This window comes from Mustela erminea, chromosome 9 (assembly GCF_009829155.1).
Source record: "Mustela erminea isolate mMusErm1 chromosome 9, mMusErm1.Pri, whole genome shotgun sequence".
NCBI lineage: Eukaryota > Metazoa > Chordata > Mammalia > Carnivora > Mustelidae > Mustela > Mustela erminea.
The window spans coordinates 21,632,296-21,653,163 of NC_045622.1; the positions used below are offsets into that span (position 1 = coordinate 21,632,296).

Here is a 20,868-nt window from a genome sequence, read left to right on the forward strand (position 1 = left end):
ACCTATCACGGAGATTAGTACACAGGGGATGCTCACTGTATTTGCCAAATTTCTCAGCAAAAAATTTTATTCCTCACTGAATATCTACTCTGATCCAGCTTAGTTTGAATGCCTTCTTTTGTGGCTGCTCAGTCCCTGGCCCCACGTTTGCACGCTTGGGGTGTAGGACATGCACATTGCCCTGAGGACACTCAGTCTAGCAGAATAAACATACAGGTTGCAACATGGCGTGGCAGAATGCCCTAGTAGGGAGTTGTTCCCAATGCTGGAGGACCTGAGAGGAGGGGCAGACCTCTGCTGGGAGTCCCCCCGCCCCCAACCAGAGGAGGTGGTCTTGGAGTTAGGCCTTTGAGGGGTCATGGAGCCCATCAGGCAGGGACTTGGAGAAAGGGTATTTCCTTTGGCAAGACCAACCAGCTCCTCCAGCACTGAGTTCTAGCACAAATGAAGTGGAGGGGAGCAACAAGGAGGCGTTTTATGCCCCTGATCGGGTGTGTGGCAGAGGGGGAAGGCTGGCGCGGGGAGACAAGAGAAGAACCAGGACCCACCTTCTGACTGTGGGAGGGGGAAATGGAAGGCATGCCCTGGATATAGCAGCTTCACATTGCTGCCTAACAAACCACCAGAGTTGAGTGGCTTTAAGTACTGCCTACTGATAAACTCATAGTTCTGGCCCTCGGTGGTCCAGCGGGGCACGGCTGAATTCTCATCTGGAGGCTGGAGTGGGGTAGGGGGAACACACTTCCAGGGTCCTTCTTGTCAGAGGTATTTAGTTCCTTACGGTTCCAGGACTGAGGTCCCGTGTCCTTTGCTGGCTTTCAACCTTGATACCCTCAGCTCTTAGAGATTGTGTGTGTTTCTTTTGAGAGAGCCCCTCCACCTTCCAGCCGGCAACGGCACGATAAATCCTTCTTGCGCGTCCCACCCCTGACTTTCTCCACTGCCAACCTCTAGACCAAGATGCTAAAGCTCGGCTCATGAGGTCAAGCCTGCCAGGATGCTCTCTCTATCTTAGGGCCAATGGCACCTATAGGGCAATTGAATGTCATGTCCTACGTCTCAGATTGGTAGGTTCCACGTGCACCCAGGGGTCACTGGGGGCTATTTTAGTGACCTCCTGCAACACCATTTATTTTTCAGGTGAAGTTGAGAGATTTCTCATAATTCTAGGTTTCCAGCTTAGACAGTTGGCTGGGTGGTAACATGCTTAACTAATATAGGGAATTCAGGGGGAGAGGAGCCTGGCGGGTTCTAGGAGCCCGTGACCAGGCAGAGTGGTCTAGCAGGCCCCGGGAATGTGGTTCAGCGAACATGTGAACTGGGTAAGAATGTAGTGGTAGTCAGAACAACAGGAGGGAAAACCCCAGCAGGAAGAGACAGATGAAATGACAGCAATGCTCATAAGGGACATTGGGCCAAACCTGGGCTGACAAGGTCCAGGGAGCGGTTCGTAAATGGGAGTGGGCGGCAGAAGCGGTCAGGAAGGCAGGGTGTTGGAGCTGAGGAAGGCAAGATTCGGGATGCCTGGGTGGCTCAGTCGGTTAAGCAGCTGTCTTCAGCGCAGGTCATGATCCCAGGGACCTGGGATCGAGTCCCACATCGGGCTCTCTGCTCAGCAGGGAGCCTGCTTCTCCGTCTGCCTCTGCCTGCCTCTCTGCCTGCCTGTACTTTCTCTATCTCTCTGACAAATAAATAAATAAAATCTTAAAAAAAAAAAAAAAAAGGAAGGCAAGATTCATGAGGTTAGGGTATCACGTTGCCCATCCCCGTGGACAAATTAGGGATGGAGAAAGTAGGTCTCCCCCTTCCCCCAGAGCAGCCCATAAGGTGGGTGGGAACAGTGCTGCTGTCCCCACTTCAGGGAAGGCGAGAGCCCATCCTCATCAAGGGCCACACAGCCCATGAGTGGGGGGGCCCCAGGTTTTCTGAAAGCGGTGAGGTTTTCCAAGGCAGAGAGCAGAACCTTTCCATTCCTTGAACAAAGTTGTCAGCCTCAGTTTCCCCATCTGTAAAATGTGTCCACCTCCAAGTGCTTTTGTGAAGACCGGACACACTCGTGTTCTGCAGGGTAAAACGCTCAACGCGGAATCACTACCTCGAGGCCCAAGCCTCGAGCCCTCCCATGGGCTCTCAAGCCCTCCCCGAGGCGTGTTGGGCCGGTCTTCCCAGCCTGGAGTCCCTGAGTTACCTGTTACTACATACATTTAAATTTAAGTTAATTAAATTAAGTATACAATTAAATAAAGTGAAAGAGTCAGTTCATGTGCATCTGCACCAGCCCCGTGCCCAGAAGCTGCATGCAGTGTAGACGGCACAGAGGAAGAACATTTCCGTGAAAGTTTGTTGCGAAGTGCTAGCCTAGAAGGCGGGGATGGGTGGAGGGCCCCCTCTAATACCTACCCCCCCAACCCTCTCAGAAGCCCACCACCGGCTTGTTGGCCATCACGCTGGCCCTCCACCTCTGCGACCTGGTGCATATTGCCGGCTTTGGCTACCCAGACGCCCACAACAGGAAGCAGACCATTCACTACTATGAACAGATCACACTCAAGTCCATGGCGGTAAGCGGCCCCTGCTTCCAAGCTGGCTGGGACAGAGCTGGGGACCCCTGGGGTGGGGGTAAGAGTGGTGCTAAGGGCTCGGATGCTGCTCGAGGGTCAGAACTGGAACTCAGACCCCTGATCTTCTGGCTGGAGTCCTCAGTATCTGGCCATACAGGTCGTGTTGTCCTTGTGGGAGCCAGCCCAGGGCAGGGAGCTCCCAGAAGTGCGGGGGCTGTGGGGAGCATCAGAGAGTGCTCCTTGGGCCGGGGAGGTCCCTGGGAGTCCCTTAGTCTGCTTCCTTGGCTGTCTCCACAGGGATCAGGCCACAATGTCTCCCAGGAGGCCTTGGCCATCAAGCGGATGCTGGAGATCGGAGTAGTCAAGAACCTCACATTCTTCTGACTGGGGCAGAAGGTGTATCCACCCGTCTGCCCATTCTGCCGCCTGAACGACCCCATCCGTGGCTGTGGGGTGCCTGGTGACCCACTTGGACTCCCCCTCCCCTGTGTGGAGAGGGGTCCTGGTACTGGCCGGGCCTGAGTCAGGGCCGTGCCCCTGGCTGTTCTCAAGGCGGCTGGATCTGGTCAGGGTGGAAGCCCCGGGGTGGCTGGAGGCCATCCGAGGCACGGGCTTTGTGCCGTGGTGCCCCCTCTCCACCAGTGCTGGGGGCTTATTTAATGGGCTATTTAATTAAAGGGTAGGAACGTGCCACGGGCTGGTCCCATGGCGTCAAAAAAGGGGCAAAATACAGTGTTCTGCCCACTTTTGATAAAAACACAAAAGTGCAGGGCCTGCTAAAGCCTAGCCCCAGAGCAGGCCTCCCAGGAGGGCAGGGGCGTCTGGAGCGGGTGGGTGCCCTTCGAAGAGGGGCTGCTACCTCCCAGCAGGCATGGGAAGAGCACTGGGATGGGGGTCCCACAGAGAATGGGGCCTCATCTAGAAAAGAGGTTTGAAACCTAACATTAAACTATTTTTCCTAAAATGGGAGCAGTTGTAACACCCTGTGTCCTTCAGGTTGGGGAGGACATGGATGGGGGCAAGTGGGTCATGGCAGGAGGCACCCTCTCCTAGCACTAGACAGGCTTGTTAAAGACCAGCAGTGTCTCTGGGACCCTGTGGGACCCAGAGGAGGCCACGGTCATTCAAGAAACAATTAACTGGGTCCAGTGCTTGGTGCCAAGTCATTCATTGTCACCCTGGTGAAGCAGGCAAGTAGGTGGCACCCAGAGTGGGCTGTCTGCTGGACACCCAGCCTGGCATTCTACATCCTGGTTTACATCCCAAAGGTAGGGAGAGGCAAGAGGATGCCAGATGGGAGTGGCCGAAACCCATCCTCCTCTCCCTGCTCCCTCTCTCTCCCCCTCCAGGCCTTCCTTTCTGAAACCTCATGCTGGGAGGTGTGTGTTTGAGGACAGGGGTGGAGTAAGACCAAGGAAGCCAAGTTTCCTTTCTCAGATTAAGTGGGAATCATAAAATGGAGTTTACAGAAGGTCCTGCCCAGTGGCCCAGGCTGCCAGCATTGGGATGGGCAGGGTTTGGGCCACGTCTGAGGGATTTGGCAAGGCCTTTCCAGCCGGTTGCCGGGCCAGAGGACAAATGCTGTTTTCCCTGGGTTTCTAGAATTAGGAGAGCCCTGCCATTTGCCTGTATCTCCCTGCTTTGTTCTCCATCTTCCCAGGCCCTGCTTAGCTGCCAACTGGGCATCTTTCCACCCCCACAGCTGTTCTTTACATCTGGAGCCAGAAGGGAGAGCTGGAACTCCCCCACAGGGAATGGGACTCACAGCTGTGTTCCTGGCTTTCTCGGAAAGAGTTGCAGCCTTGAGGTTTTGAGACAGTGAGACTGGGACAGGACAGATAAAGAGGGGCAGAGATCTGGGAGAAGCAGGGGAAGATGACCCACTTCTGGGCCGAACGTTGGAGAAGCCTTGCAAACAACCATCCTCAGGCCACAGAACAGTCCTGAGGACCATCCCTGGGCATAGAATTTCCTGCTCTCTCAAAAGCCTGCTGGCATTACTTTGCTAACCGCTCTCTCCCTAGGGGAGAGGGGGAGTCTGAAAGCAAATACGGCCCCAGCCTCTGCAGCCCCTAGCCCTCTCCACTCTACAGGGGCAAGCTTTGTCTCCCAGGCTTTGACCTGGGTGTTGGTGGGGGGGAGAGTGGGGGACAACCTGTTGACTCCAGCAGGGGTATGAACGTGTGCAGGGATCTGAGTTCTGCTTATCCCTGATGCCTGCCTAGCAGCTTCTCGTGAGGGTATTCAAGGGAGTGTCCATTTCCCCATCCAGGGCCATTGAAAGTGGCTGTCAGCACATATGATCCAGCTGTCCTGGATTGGGGCCACTGCCTGTTACTGAACACTCCTAAACTTGAGCCAGAATCGAGCACACAGGGATGGGTCAAACTCCCCACGCCTCCCCCCAAACTCCACACACATGCATATAGATGAGGGAGCGTTTTACATTCTTGTTGGGTTACGCTTCTGATGCCATATGCAATGACTTTCACAATTAATATTGATAAGAGTGTCTGTGGGGAGGGGACAAACACATCTAGACTGGCCATTGTTCCTTTGGGTGGGCTCAGCTCTCCCCAGTGTGCCCCAGCCCCAAGGCACATTGCAGGGTGCCTTAGTACCGGTCCAATGTCAGAGTCAGAACGGGGAGTAGAGCTTTGATTTGGAGCGGCTGGATGGGGTTTTCGGTGTTCTGAAAAAGGGACTTCGTTCTTCCGTTAGCTCAACAGTGGGAATGAACTGCCTCCCTGTCTGCCTGGTACTGATTAAACAAACGTGCCCTGAAAATGAGTCAGGAGGGGAAGTAGGGAACACGATGCGAAAGCATGTGAGTGCACGTCTACGCATCCGGGTTCCACACCGGGCTCTGGCATGTCATTCTGTATGACCGTGGGTCAGTCATTTCTCCATGTCTATGCTCCGATTCCTACACTGATTGAGCTGGGAGGGTGGTCCAGCCATTGAGGACCACTTACAACAGAACCATCTGGGGGTGATTTAAGAATGCATACCTGGGTCTTATCCAGGCCGCGGGGGAGGCAGCCCAGGAATCTGGAAATTTAACAAGCACCCAGCATCACTGCTCCAGCAGTCTAGACTCCAGGATGAGCTCACGGCCTCTCTCAACTCCAGGGTCTGGTCTGCGCGCACAGCCCAACCTAATCCCTGGTGTCCTTGAACGGTGTTAATTAGGCGCACGCGCGCTTCTCTCCCGCTGGCCTACAGGCAGCGGAGCAGCTACGGCGCTGGGCTTGCCCCGCCCCCAGCGGCTGAGGCGGAGGCCCGGGCGCGCATGCGTCGTGGGAGCGGGTTGTGGGGCTGCACGAGGGGCGGCAGGGGGCAGCAGCGCTGGCCAGTGTGGGAACCGGGTGGGGACGGGCGGCGACCTCCCGCAGTCCACCCTGGAGTCCTCTGGGGCACTCACCCCAGCGCCCCGCCTCCTCTGAGGTCGGCGCCTCCCTGGCAACCAGCTCAGGGCCTGGCGATGGCTGCAGAGGGAGGCCTGGTCGGATTGGGGGATCTGGGCCCCTCTGCCCGGGTTTGCTCAGCAGGTGTAAACCAGGGTTCCTCTGGCTCCGGCTGGGCCTCCTTCACGTGACCTACGTTGACTTCACCTCAGAGGCCTGAGCGAAAGGGACTTCGACCGCGAGGGAGTGGAAGAGATTTGCATCCAGTGTGGACAGAGGGGGAAACTGAGGCCCGGAGAAGTGAAGGGACCTCCAGCGCGACCTAGCTGGGTCAGACAGAGTTCAGGCCTTTTATGTAGCTCAGGGGCACATTTAAATAAATGATATTCTATATTCACATCACATGGTGTTGCCTTAATTTTGGACACTTCGGGTTTTTATTTACACTTTCTGAGGACATAAGTACATCCAGTTGCATTACCCCAGAGGCAGTCTAGCTTATGAAAAAATTTGAGCTCGGAAACAGTTCTGTCTTTGAGGCGGCAAGATGTAGTGCACACAAAGTACGGATGGTCGGATCGTGGGTTCTCCCTGCTGTCATGTAATTAGCCAAGTACACCTCTGCTCCTCCATCTGTGTCACGCGTGCCTGTGTCACAGTGAGGTTTTAAGGATCTAATGGGAATATGGTTGTGACAACACTGTGCAGACTGTAAAGTATGATATAAATATTAGATTGGAAAGCTGCCTTGCGTGATGGAAAATCCCGGAAAGCATATGAAACAGGTGAGGTATACATCTGGAGGGCCAAAATACTTGCGCAGTTACCGAGTAACATACAGAAAAGTCTTTGTCTTCAAATCACCCACAACAAGTACGACATTGGTGAAATGACTCAAATGCAGGCTTTGCATAATCAAACAGCGAACAGTGAGTTCAAACTGCTCTCTGGCAGTGATTTTCAAGCTGAAGTCAGATGCCTTCAGGGGTTTTTGGAGAAAGTGCTTTCTTGGGCAACATGACCCATTTTGATGGCATTCCAGAAGGGGTTCCTAAGCTAAGGTTGACAAGGTCAGTCTCAGAGTTGGGATGCTCTCCTCTACACCCTCTGATCTTCTCGATGTCTTAATTATAGCTTCAGACAACTATGTGTTCGTTTTGAGCATTCCCATGGTTCTGTACCCAGACACAGTTCCAGGAAAATTTTCCAGCTTAAAAGTCTAGGGAGGGATATATGGTGAGTGTCTGTAGTGATAGCCTGTTTTCCGGTCCAGTTCTTTGGCAGTGAGACCCTTGGAGGATCCTGTGCCCGAGAAATGAACCTTGAAGCTCATTAGGTGTCAGATTTGGTGTGGGGAGCCCAAATGGATCGGAAGGCTCCACTTCATGGAAAGTGATTACAGAGAAGGTGGGAGCAGGTGGGCGAGACCACAGCCCTGTCCGGGAGGGTCAGCACAGAGGGTATGACGGAAGTTTTTTGGGGAAAAGACTGTTGGGGGTGATTTTAGGTTCCTGGAGAAGACCAACATTTTAAAGCTCACCCACCGCTCAGCAGAGACACAGCTTTTTCTCAAGAATATGGCAAGACCCGGCTGGGCGGAGCTGGGCGGAGGGAATGAGAGAAGGCTCCGATGTTGAAATCACCCTAGGGGATAGAAGTTGGAATTACTGAACTAAGCTATTCCAGAACTATCTATTATTCTGAGGCTTCCTAAAACACTATTTACACACATCACCAACTTTAACACTTAAGGAGTATCTTCTCTTGCTTAAAAATGTGTTTCTCTCCTGAGGGGGAAAAAAAAAAAGAAAAACTCACACAAAAGTAGAAGTTAAGAGTCTGGTAGGGAGATGGTACCCAGTTCTTTTTCTCGGTAGGTTTCTGTCCCACTGCTGTAGGCGCACATGGCAGGAAAGCTAAGAAACTTTTAAATTAAAAGAGAGGAGGTTCTTATCAGAAAATTCCTCCTTCGTTCCGTATTTCTCTCAAATGCGATGTCCAGTAGTGTCACGAATACACTGCCTGCTGGTCAAATTTACAAAGGGGGGTGAAAGTGGTATCTGTTAATTTAATCCCCCTGACAATGTCTTTGCCTAACTGAAGGTGACCTTCTAGAGGATGAATCCCCATATTCAGCTCCTTTTCTCAGTAGCACTTGTTCCCCTGCATAATTGGTAACAGATTTCGGAAGAAGCCCCCGTTAATTAAGACCTAGAATCTTCCAAAGAAGGCCTGTTTCCTGAGACTCCATTTACCTTGTCTTTGAACATTAATTAATTAGATTCACGACACAGAGGACAGTTAAAATGGAGCATTATTTGAATGGTTTCCTAGCACTCCAAAATATGTCCAAGGCCTGGGACGCCTGGGTGGCTCAGTCGGTTAGGCATCCGACTTTGGCTTAGGTCATGATCCCAGGGTCCTAGGATCAAGTCCCGCATTGGGTTCCCTGCTCATCGGGGAACCTGCTTCTCCCTCTGTCTGCTGCTCCCCCTGCCTGTACACTCTCTCTCTCTGACAAATAGATAAATAAAATCTTAAAAAAATATATATTTTCAAGGGCCATAGGTTAAGAAGCAAAGGAAGGAGATAGCTTTGCATAGCTCAGGGTCCCTGATCAGCCAGCTCAGGGGTTGAGGATGTCCTGGCCATGGGGGTGGGCTGTCCCAGAGAGGGGCTCTGGGGACATGGAGTGGAGGGGCAGTGGGGATGTGGTCACAATTCAACGATGCCGCTTGTGAATGGCGTGTGTTCACAAAAGGCCTTTTAAAGATGAGGGTTGTGTAGGAGTAAAGAAACCCACAGGGCCTGTGATAATGAAAGCTTTTAGCGTATGTCAAAGACTTAGCCGTTAGAGAGGAGGAGGAGATGGACCCAGGAGGAATAGGAGTTAGAGAGACAGAACGGATGGTCCCCCTTTCCTTATATCAAGAATGTATTCATCCAGGGAAACAAATCTTTATTTTTAGACAGATGACTAGCTTAAAATTTTCTCATTTTCCCCACTTTATGACCTAGTTAGAAAGACTGAAACATAAAGGGGTTGGGGAAAAGATGATTGGAGCCTTACTGCTAACAAGAAGTAACCATCAGAGTGAGAGCTCTTTATCAGTGATTCTCAAAGACTGCTGGTAATTTCGATGTTAAAGCTGCAAATAAATGGCTGGTGTGCAGTTACAGCTCCTAAAAACAACTTAGGTTAGAGGTTTTTATAAGACTTTTTGTAAAAGGGAAGTAAAAGTTAAGATTTAGCTGAGATGTCCTTCATCTTTAAATAGGCACAGCAAGTGGTATGTTAAATAAAAATCTCTATGCAAATTAAGATCATTTTTATTTAAATTACTTATACTTCTAATTTTAATAAAGAGTTTATTTGGTGGGGAAGCTTCCTAGAGCATCAACTAATGGCAGGACCCCCCCACCCCCTTGGTCTTTTTTTTTTTTTTTCTGGTGCCCTCATAAACCACAAACCACATACATGATACCTGGGCAGAGCTAATGGAACCTGGGGTGTGTACCTTGGGATTTCAGTTCAAATTTCATAATAGCACACGCCTTACACCCCTTGTGTGCCTCCCATGCAGGCGGTGAGAAATGGAATTCTGTTGGCTCCTTTTCTCCTGTTCTGAGAAGCCTCCCAAGGACGGCCTCATGTTTATTTTCTTTTCCCCGGGTCCTCTCCACTCCGGAAGCTTAAAGGCAGCTTCGAGGCCTATTACTTTAGAGCCCTTGTTTCAATCATCTTCATCAGAAACGGATTTGCTGCGGTATTCTAGTTCATCATGTGAGAGTGCTTCCTGTTCTATGAAAGTCGAAGAGGTACTGGAAATGACCCTGGGCTTTCCAGACTGATAGCGAGCCTGAGAATCAGAAACCGGGCTCCCATCCAGGGACTGGGAGCCAATAATGAATTTTAAAGCTATCAGAAAACTGGATACTGGTCTTGGTGGAAGTGGTGGGGGTGCCTGGATACACAGAATAGCTTTGTTTTCCGGGAGTGCGGGCTTTCCAGGTCGTCTGGGGACTGGAGGTGGAGGACGCCAGTCCCTTCCTAACGGAGCCGTGGTCTCTCCTTGCTTAGCATGCCCCCCACCCCCACCTCGGGGTGGGAGCCAGCAGGTGGCCTTTACCATCGGCCATTTTCATCATATTCTAGGATGACAGTGGCCTTGAGTTTGTGCTTTGGATGGAAACATTTTACAGGGGAGCTCATGTGTGTATAACAAGTTTGCCACTTGTTAGCCCTGTGACCTTGGGCAAAACTGGCTTCTTGAAGCCACATGCCCTCGTCTGTAAAATGGTGATCCTTTATGAAGGTTAAATAAGATTACAAATGTAGAGTGCTCATTTTAGTTCCTTTGAAATTACCTACAGGAGAACCCAGGGCTTCCCTCTGCCTCCAAACCTTTTTTAACCCTTTCCTTTACCAGTTGTTTGTGCCCCCACTGTTCTGCGAGAAGGAAATAGGGCTGGGGACAACCTAGGCGGGGACGGAGTGCAGTCTAGGCTCCTTCTCAAGACCTCAACCTTCCAGAAGCCTTCAGATGTTGCTAATATCCCCCCTCTCTGTTCTACTCTTTTGCCAAGATCTTACTTGGGACCCCCTATCCCTTCAGTCGTTCTTTGCTGGATTCGTGCATTGGAGAGAGCTCGTGGGGTTGGGCCCTGCGTGGCCAGGTATTGGTAGCACAGCCCCTGTGCTCTCTGCTTGCTGCCACGATAGTTCACATCCTTATCCTGACTGCCTGAAGCTCGAGAGGGAGAGAGCTCCTTCCATTCTACGGGAGAACAGAGTTCTCACTTGATCTTCTGGTTATGCTGTCATGACCTGAGATTCCAGGAAAGAATGGGTGGAGACCCTTTTATGAGAACTACGTATACGTATGTGACTGGGGCAAGGGGTAAAGGACAAGGGAGGTGTGGTGAAAATTAGGAGGCATGTGTCACCCTCCTCTGAGGTGGGGAAGGCTGGGAGGAATTAATGGATTAATCTTTTGAGTCCTCCTCGTGACTCACAGCACACCACCTTGCATCTGTCTTAGATCCTTGTTCCTTGCTGGTGGAAGCAAAACATGTACAGGAAAGAAGCAGCCTTGTCAAGGTTGACCTAGAGAGCACAGGGGCCAGTATCCTGACATCTGTGTGGGGCCAGAACGGCACTAGGAGCTGGATGTAGACTGGGATATACATTTACATTTCTTATCAGTTTCTACTCTCCTGGGCATGGGGGCTGCAAAGGAAGTTATCTAGGGAACTGGGGAGTTTTGAGGCAATGGGAAATATGGTAGAAGGAGGACATTCTTCTGGGTGGAGGAGTTAGGAAGGTTATGTATAGAATCTGTGGTTGGGGCCATCCAAGGAATCAGTACATATGGAAAGAAGGACAGCCTTTTGAGTACAGGTTCCTATGACGGGGAAGGATTACTGGGGAAGCTTGGACAAGAAGGGTTCTAACCTAGGAGGGACCTCCAACCTTAAGGACTCTGTGTTTTCCAAAGCTCCTTTTGGATCCTGCCACTCTGTCAACATTCTAACTTTCCCCTCTCTGTCCATCCCATCTGGTCTTCCATCACTACCTAGAGCCTTCCGTTCAAACAAGGCCATTCGGATATTAATTAAAACTCAGAGTGTTAGGGAGTTCCATGGCATAGGCTCTTTGAAGAGAGCCTTTTGCCCTGAACCCCTGACAGAAGGAACTTTCCTTGTAGAACATCACCAAGAGAAAGGCCTAGAATGACCCCTCCAAAGCCCAGTACGACCACATTGCCTCTACGCTGTATTTGGCATGGGTCCTGCCTTTGCCCACTGTCTGGGGAGGGAGCCTGCCTGTGGGTACGGTTAATACCAGAACCATCACCTGCTTTCATTATCTAGGACAACTGAATCAAAGGAGGGCAAAGAACCTCGTGTTTCCAGATCATACTCGGAGCCCTTGACCTCTTCCCTCGGCTCTGCAGGAACAAAAGGACGGAACGGATATGGTGGTGTAACGGCCCTAACATTTATTTTCAGGTGGTGAGTGGTGGGGGGGCGGTGATGTGTAGATGGACTTTCTCTCTTGCCTGTGGAGCCCTACTGAAGGCAGGACCATCGTTCCTTGTGTGGATCTAGGCCCCTGGAGATTCAGCAGCTGAGAAGCAAGTCTCATCATTTTAAGGACCTGACCTCTAGTCCCCTTAAGCCCTACGTGCTCCAGGACATGCTCTCTGCAATGACAGTTGGAAGAACCCCGGCCCAGAGAAGCTCTCACACTTCTTCTATTAACTCTGACTGTGCTGTAGGGGAGGAAGGCAGTACAGGAAGTGGGGGTGGGCGGGGAGCCTCTGAACAGCACAGCCTGGTGAGGGGAGTGGTGGGCAAGTTTCCCCAGGTGCGCCCGTGTTCCCTCCTGCCTCTCCCTCTTCCTCCCAGGACATCTGTCCCTGAAAGGGCCAGTCCCACCTCAGAGTTCAGAGGCCTCAAGTCCAAGGACAGAGCTGCAAGAATATGGACACAAAACACCTAACAAATTGGGGTGGGCTCACGGTCGGTGTGGTGGGAGAGATGCTCTGAGGCCCTTTCTGGCTTCTGAGCATCCAGGGTCTGGGCTCTGAGCAGCAGGGGGCGCTGGGGGGGTTGGGGGGGGGAAGCTCAGTGCTGAAAAGCGCTTCACCACCCCCCTCCCCAGGATTGTGGAGGAGCAACAGGCACAGGGGAGGGCTGTGGGCAGCAAGGGGGTAGAGCTCACAGGGAGGCCGGAGAGTGGACGGCAGTTTCATGAAAGCCAAGTTCTAGCTGCCTCGAGCGCCTGAAGTGGGGGTGGGGGTGGGCCTCCAGGAAAGGGCTGGGACCGGAGTGTCCAGCACAGAGCACAGCACAGCACTCAGCTGCATCCTCGAACCGCGACCCCGCCCGCCCGCCTGGCACGCGGCAGCTGGGGATCGGAGTTTGTGCTTGATCAGGGCTTCGGAGGAGGGCGGTGGTGAGGCCCTCCGGGGGCCGGGGGGGTTATCCTGGAGGCAGCCTGTTCTGGGGTCCGCTGCAACACACCCACAGTCAATGGAGAGCCAGCACGTGGCACGACCCTGTTTTCCCCCACCCCACCCCCCCGCCCCTGCAGCCCTCCCCAGCCCGGGTTTGGGATCCTCAGACGTGAGTCTGCATCCGCCGCTGCAGGGGTCGGCTGGGGTCGGAGTTCTGGGAAGAGGACTGCGAGTGGTGGGAGGAGGAGGCGGAGGCCTTGCTGGCCTTGTCGAACTGCACGTAGCCGTCCTGCTTGCCGCTGCTGCTGACGCTGCTGTCACACTGCGTGTCCAGGAAGGAGCTGCTGTCGCTGAGGGAGCCCCGCTGGAACTCCCGCTCGCACAGCTCGATGGACGAGCTGCCCATGCCCAGCACGAACCTCTGCCCGTAGTCGTAGAGGCGGCCCTGGCCGCTCAGGGTGCTGTAGATGTTGGTGAAGGACATCCCCGTGGGCACGCGCTGCTTGCCAGCGGGGCGCAGGTCCGGCTGGCAGCTGCTTAGCGAGATGGTGGGGGTCGAGTGGTGCTCTTTGAAGGTGTTGACACTGTAGTAGCCGTTGGTGGGGTCCTGGGAGGGGGCCGGAGCGACAGCAGCGTCACCGGGCGGGCACAGCCTGGCGCCCACCACGGCCGGGCCTTTCTAGGCCCAGCCTGTCCTCCCCGACCCAGGGAGGGCTGGGGAGACACGGGTGGAAGGAAGGGGACAGCTGGGGACACAGCGGTGCGGGTGGAACCTGCAGCTGGGTGGGGGTGGGGTGGGGAGGAGACGGGCCATGGGGAGGCGAGATCCCGACGGGATGCGACAGGGGGCGCTCCAAGGGCGACGGGTCGCTAGGTCCTGGGGGTGCAAAGCCCGCTGAGAAGCCGACTTGAAGGGTTTTTTGTTTTTGTCCACAACAGGGATAGTTAATTTAAAAAATTGTGCTTGTGAGGAAGCCGTGGGAGAGGAGGACAGTGAGACCTCAGCCTTCCCTCTCTCCTGGGGCAGAGGAGCCACCCATCTCAGGGAGAGAACATGCACCTGTGCTCCAGGTGACCTCCGGCCTCCTGGTTCCTGGTTATTGTTTGTCTGGATCTGGGGCTTAGGCGTCAGAGCTGAAGACAGAATCCCACAGCCGGAAGTTATAACCTGTGGCTAGTCTTACCTTCAGGTTCTGAAACTCCTTCTCCTCTTCTTTGAGAACCTCGAGCTGCTTCAGTACTGAGTCTTGTTGGAATTCACCCCGGTCCATCTACAACCCAAAAATGGCTGCTCAGTGGATTGGATGTGGGCTAAGCGTCCAGGAGAAGATGGAGGAATGAACTCAAAAGAAGCCTGCCTCTGTGCCTCCCCCTGCCCCCCTCCTCTCACTGCCTGGTCCGTGGAAGGCAGGTAGAGGAGTGGGGGGAGAGTCCAGATGTCCTCATTGTTCCCGGACACCTGTCCTGAGAGACAGGGAGAGACAGGAGGAGGGGCGGGGGGCGTGAGGGGAGGGGCAGTTTGCTAAGACCACGCTTTTTCCCTTGGGCTAGGGCATCCCCTCTAGAGGTCTCACTTGGAGGAGTCAATTTCATTCATTGAGCATTTACCGAATTTCAGGCAGGCATAGGCACATTGAGGGTCGTTAGATACAGTGGTACACCACAGGGAGCTGGGTCTGTAGACAAATAGTTATGGAACCTCTGGGTTCAGAGGGCACAGGCTGGGGTCCCAGCAGGGCAGCTCATCATCCAGTGCTAGGCTCAGGGAAGGTCTCAGGAAAGAATCACCATGCAGGCCTACCTGTGAGATGCTCCCAACCGGGGCCACACCTGTTATGATAGCAATGACTTTGATGTGCCAAACGTTATCTTCCTAAGCCAAAGAGCCTTGGGGCAAGGATCACTTCTAGCTTCTCTTTAGGTCCCCGCAGGCCTGGCACAGCACTTTGTCTATTGTGGTCATGACCAAAATGCTTTGGGGATAAAATCACAGGTAACTGATTTGATTTGTCCTGCCTAGCCCAGTGCCTGAGAGACCATAGGGCTGTCACAAATGTTACGTTTGTGTTGCAGGATGAATGGAAGGGCATAGCTCTCGATCACTGAAAATGAAAATAACAGTTAGATAGAAGGTGGAAAATCACGCATGCTTGGCCCACGGTGGGTATATAAATATGGAGGACCACGGTGACGCTTATCCTTTGGCACAAAGATGCTTCCCGGGTGTCACTTCTGCATATGACATGATCTAGGACAGCCTCCCACCCACTGTCTGAGCTGGGATGTTTCTTCTCCCTTGTGACTCACTTTCTTGGTCTCTTTTTGGAGCCTCATGGCATCAGTCCTCGCTGATGCTGCTTATTTCATTTTCCAGTGGATGCTGTGGGTCAGCCTGGATCGGAGGGCTTTCCCACCAGATTGAACTTCTAAGCCTACCTCTCATCAACATTGGGGCTTTACAGGGGCCAGAGGATGGAGGGCGTGTGTTGGGGAGGGGAGGCTCTCAGCAGGTCCCTCTGCCAAAGTCCCTTCCGCCACCCAACCATACACACCCTCTTAACTGACTACTGAGTGACCCCCACTCTTTCTCAAAGTTTGGATTGCAGGGTGTGGAGGCATTCTGAGGCAATCAGGATGTCCCCATGGAAGGGAATTCAAGGTCCTGTTTGGGAGGAAGGACAGGCCAGGATGCTTCACACCAGCCTTGATGAAGCTAATCTACAGAGACATCCATTGCTTCTTGCAAGATCAAGGCTCTGGCTTCCATGCCTGTAAGATTAATTGCTCCCCTGGGTTAGACACTGGTATTTGGCCTAGGGAAACAGACACACATAGATTTGGGAACGTGTCCTTCTGGAGCTTTGAGTTAATTGGTGATCTGACGTCTAATCCGAGCAATGCAATAAAAGAGAAGCGTGCAACGTGTTTGAGGAGAGCAGGAAGTGTGCAGCTCTGCCAGCAGTGGGGGGTGAGGGTGTGGGGGGTGGACAAACATGGACAGCTATGGAGGAAGTGACGTTTGAGCTGAGTCTCCTAGAAGAATGTGAAATTCAACAAGGAAAATCAACAGGCAGTGGTAACAGCCTGTATAAAGCCTCGAGGTATAAAAGACTCAAAAGCCAGAACAGCAAGTTTTTGGGGTGTCTGGAGGCCCAGGTGCATTTAGTAGGAAGATGAAGTTGGAAGGGCCAGCAGCTGCCTCTCAGTGATGGGCCTGATGACATGCTTGGTGGTTGGACTTTAGTAGACGGAGCGGGGCGGGGGTTGGGGAGGCGGGCATTGAGGAATATTAAGTAGGATAGTAACAGGATACGTACTGTGCTCTAGAAGGACCCTTTCTGTGGGACTCAGGAGGGTGGATTGAATAAGGTGGTTAAAAAAAAAAAAGGTGGTGAGACCACTAGGCTGTCGTCCTAGTCCAAGGAGCCACGATGAGGCTCCAATAGGGCAGTCATAAGGGGACTGGGGCAAGGATGCACATTTGAGAAGGTTTTTGAAGTACAATTGGAAGGACCAGAGAATGAGATTTGGAAAGAAAAAGACCAGTGAGGAAAATGTCAGTTCAACTCAATAACCTTGGTGAACCTCCACCAGCGAGGCTCCGGGGACATGGGGCTGAACGAGGCAGCTCACCATCTAGTGGAGACAGATAAGGGAACGGGTGATTTCACAGCAACACAGAGGCCAACATTTCCTGAGCACTTACTATGTTCCACAGGCTTCAAGCCCTTTATGGGTTTCCTCATTCACCATGGCCCTGTGCACTATGACTTTCATCCCTGCTTCACAGGTGAGGAGACTGAAGCACAGAGAGGCCCGTGCTCCACACCCCCGGGCTTGCTGCTGTTCCTCCTACATATTTAAGCCATGACCCAGTATGTACTAGAGATTTTCAGCACAGTTTTCCAGGTTCCTGCTTGTAAAAAGCTGGGTGGATTATGATCTATGAACAGGAATCAGGAAGAGGAGGGGCAGGCTTATGTTTGCTGAAAAAGTTACGAGTTTGCTTCTGGTAAGCACTCTGGTTTCTGAAGAAGAACTTGTGTTTCTTGCAGACTTTTGGGGCTCAGAAGCAGGAGGGGCAGGACATATCCGGACACTCTAGCATGTTCAGTATAATCATGTACTGAGTGACGACATATCATGGCACGTTATACGTCTCTTGTCTCTCTACTGAACAGGTTCTTTGAAAGCTGGGATGGCATCTTAGATGGCTTTGAGTCTCCAGGACATCAAGAGCAATGCAGCAGAAAGACAAGAAGTCTTGGAGGCACCCAAGGTTCCGTTGGTGCCTGACCTATTATGGGGGAAGGGCACATCCTGAGTGATGCTCTAATTCTCGGGAGCTTCCGGGCCGCCAAGAAGCCTCTGGAACTGGGAACTTTGGGGCACAGAGGTCAGGATGGGGTGGGGATAAGACGGCATTCTCACCATCAGCTGCTTGATGGTGGGATGTTCTTCTGCCTCCCGGCCGGAGGCAGGCTCCTTGTGGACAATCTCCACTCGGATGTCATTCTTGGCCGACACAACCCCTTTGAGATCTGGATGTGAAATAGGAAAGCACAGATGACAGGTTTAGTCCTCATCCTCAGGCATCAGGGCCTGAAGTGTCACTCCCACCCCCGCCCCCACTGCTGTCCCCAGGGCTCACCCTCCAGCCCCTGAACTCAGTAGTAGCTTCCAGGTCATCCCCACCGCACCTCCCACCCCACTGGGACACCTGTCTGGATGTGCTGTGGGCTGTTGGGGCTTCAGCTCTCTTTCTCTGGGGGCCGTGTTAGGAGCATGCTGGCCTTCCACTGCTGCCACCCTGCCTTGAGTGGCCACCCTTGTCTATTTGTCTGCCTTACAGAGCTAGGTCTTTTCTGTCCTCCTTCCAGAGGTCTTCCGTGGCCCACTCTACCGGGCTCTTCTGTCTCCATTCGGAGAATCACTAATCTTACTGTCACAAGGGGTCTTGGGTTCCCAGGGTCCACCCCCCACCCAAACCAGTCACATCCCCGCATGTGGCGGTCCAGCTCTCGGGTCACGGCTTCCATGGTGAAGACTTCACAGCCTCTGGGGAGGCAGCCGATGTACAGTCAGGGAGCTCTGTTGGAAGACTCTTGCTAAAATGTGCCCCCCTCTGATTTCCCCTGAGAGGGTGCTGGAGGAGCTTCCAAGACCACATCACTGGGGGCAGGCAAGACAGCCACGGCTGCTAGGCTTTGAGTGGAGGGAACCTAGCAGGGGACATCCCACTTTCTTCTTTTTCTTTTCTTTTCTTTCTTTCTTTCCTTTTTTTTTTTTTTAAGATTTTATTTATTTGACAGAGAGAGAGATCACAAGCAGGCAGAGAGGCAGAGGCAGGCAGAGAGAGAGGGGGGAAGCAAGCTCCCTGCTGAGCAGAGAGCCCAATGCGGAGCTCAGTCCCAGGACCCTGGAATCATGACCTGAGCTGAAGGCAGAGCTTAACCCACTGAGCCACCCAGGCGCCCCCGCTTTCTTCTACAGATCCAAGTGGAGGAGGGAGTCGGCTTCCTCTGGTTATTCATGTAGTGCCTTAGGATCATCGAGGGTTAGAGCCAGCGGGTTCCTAAAAGTCTCATCATGCAAAGCCTTACTATTACACACAGGGAAACTGAGGCCTAGAATAGTTGTGGCCTGCCCAGGCACACGTGACAGAAAAAGGTAGGGCTAGAATCCTGTGCCTCCATTGGTTTCCTCCACTCAGTCATCTCATTTCATACTTCCGCCCATCTGTGTTTGACACATAAGGTCAGAGCTGCACTCGGGATGAAACTCCAGGCATACGTGGTTCCTCAAGAGGGTAGGAATGCCAGAATTTTACGGCTAGTGACCGCAGACCTTTAAAGGCTTCACAAAGGGATTCCTCTAATGCTTTCCCCTCCACCCCGTGTAGATGGCCTGCTTTTCTGGTTAGACTAGCAGAACCTGGAGGGCAAGGATCAAGTCACCTCTCCCCTAACCCCCTCCCAGAGTTCTCTACAGTTGGATACAGCCATAGGTGTTCAATCCCCAGTGCTGGCCAAGTTCAGATCAGTCCAGTTCCATGTCGGCTGAGTGCCCACTACGTGCTGGACACTACCCACAGCACGGCGCGTAAGCTGATGCCCAAGACCCATCCCTACCCCAGCAGCTCACAGCACGGTTAGGGTCCCCTGCTCACGGCACTCCTGCTTACTTGCTCTCCGGAGCAGTCTAAGCCTGGCCTTTTTCTCTGTCCCCCTCCCTGAGATCCCGGGTCTCCCTCCCGTACTTCTCTGGGAGCGGGCACAGCAGAAGGCCACAATGGTTGCCATAAGGACGAGGAAGGCCACGCCAGCTCCTACGGCCACCCCGATGATGACGGCCATCGGCACAGACTCTGTGGGGAGAGAAGCAGGCACAGTCCATGAGAAATCAGGGACAGCCCACTCTCCCCACCAGGGCCTTACCCAGTTTCCTCGGGTGAAGCCTCTGCCAGGTGGGGGCCAGACTCCTGCACTCAGGCCCTCCTGGGAAGTGCCTTCAGGGGGGCCTGGGGGGCCCAGGCAGAGTCCAACAGGGGTCAGGTCCAGTGGGACTCAGGATGGAGGAGGGGGTGGGAGGGACTGGGGAAGAGGGGAGCAGTGGTGGGTTGGGAGGGAGGCCAGCAGACACAGGGAATGGGGGGCCAAGGCTGGTGTATCATTTAGCTCCCTTCTGCACTAAACCAGGAACAGTCTATCATGTGGTGGCTGGAGAGTAGAAAGTCCTGTTTTTTTTTTTTTTTTTTTTTTAATGACTATGGTCACTTCCCTTGTTTGCCTGGTTTGTGCTCTCCTACTCTTCCCGTTCCCAGGAATAGAGGGTGGACAGGAACCACCAGCTTCTTGGGCCTGAGGCCTCACGGGCCTGCTGGGCATCAGAGTAGCAGCTGCCAGAGGCCCAAGGTGCAAGGATGGGGGGTGGTCAGGGTCTCAGCTCCCCCCACCTCTCTAAGGAGAAATGCTTCTTTTTCTGAGCCCCCCACCCCCAGCCCTGCTCCTTCTCCTCCCCCGCCAGTCCCCAGGCATCCTGGTAGCCCTCCCTGCCAGAGGCCCAGAACTACAAATGTCCAAGCCCGCATTCCCTGCTGACTTTATCTATTTAGTGCCCTAGCCTGGTGGAGATGTGGATGGGGAGGGTCTGTGGGGGGCGGGTGTGCTCTTCCAGACAGCCCTGGCCCTTCTGTGGCTGCCTATGGGCTGGAACACAGGATTTGGAGCCCTGAATAGCCCACTGGGAATAGAATTACAAAACTGGGGTGCAGGGAGGTCTTACAGGCCCACTGGGTGCAAGCCTCCCATTTACAGATGGAAACACTGAGGTCCAGAGAGGTTTCATGACTCGGTCAAGGACACACAGCTGCAGAAGGCCAGGGCAAATGCACGCCTCCTCTTGCTCTCCAGCTCCGTCTGCTGCATCACACAACATCCTCCACAGTTCACGTGCCCCGGACAGCCCAGACCCTAGCCCCTTTTCTGAGCAGCTTATCTCACCTCTCTTAACTCTAAAATGGGATCCTTATGTGTCCACCTTGGGTTGGTTACAGGGGTTTTGATGTGTGAATGGCAAGGAAAGGCCTTGAAACTGAGCCAGCCCTCGTCAAGTGTTTGTTCCCGTTTCTCGAGGGGTACAAGAAACGTAGCGAGGTCAGAACCTTGAGTGGGAAGAAAATTCCTTCTAGAGCCTGAGCTCCCTGCCCCCTAACCTGCCCCACATTGTTAGTGTGGGATGTCTGAGGCTTTGTCTTGGGGCTGTGGGTTAGCCTCTCATTGCTGTTCTTCGCTTTAAATCGAGGAAGAGAGGAAGAACCCCTTCCACCCTGGCCCCTGGAGGAGCAGCTGGGTGGTGGGTGCCCCCCTCCCAGGAGGAGCAGGCGCCTGGGGCACATATTGGTGGTGGTTAGGCTGGATGTGGACAACAGGGCACTCT

At 53.3% G+C, this 20,868-nt stretch overlaps 2 protein-coding genes across 11 annotated transcripts in view; one reads left to right on the forward strand and one right to left on the reverse strand.

The window, feature by feature from the left end:
* ST3GAL4 (ST3 beta-galactoside alpha-2,3-sialyltransferase 4) overlaps positions 1–6,370 on the forward strand; it is a 34,351-nt gene extending 27,981 nt beyond the window's left edge. For all 6 annotated transcript variants that reach the window (XM_032359302.1, XM_032359304.1, XM_032359307.1 and 3 more), the window contains 2 exons: positions 2,418–2,561; positions 2,859–6,370. In XM_032359302.1, the coding sequence (XP_032215193.1) occupies positions 2,418–2,561; positions 2,859–2,945 (231 nt within the window). In that variant the 3' untranslated portion in view covers positions 2,946–6,370. The remainder of the gene's footprint in view (positions 1–2,417; positions 2,562–2,858) is intronic.
* A 2,934-nt stretch (positions 6,371–9,304) lies between these two features.
* KIRREL3 (kirre like nephrin family adhesion molecule 3) overlaps positions 9,305–20,868 on the reverse strand; it is a 545,218-nt gene continuing 533,654 nt past the window's right edge. For 3 of the 5 annotated variants that reach the window (XM_032359297.1, XM_032359298.1, XM_032359295.1), the window contains 4 exons: positions 19,115–19,297; positions 17,362–17,471; positions 14,115–14,201; positions 9,305–13,537 (listed from right to left, as the gene is read on the reverse strand). In XM_032359297.1, the coding sequence (XP_032215188.1) occupies positions 13,094–13,537; positions 14,115–14,201; positions 17,362–17,471; positions 19,115–19,297 (824 nt within the window). In that variant the 3' untranslated portion in view covers positions 9,305–13,093. The remainder of the gene's footprint in view (positions 13,538–14,114; positions 14,202–17,361; positions 17,472–19,114; positions 19,298–20,868) is intronic. The other 2 variants (XM_032359300.1, XM_032359299.1) reach the window with 1 other exon arrangement.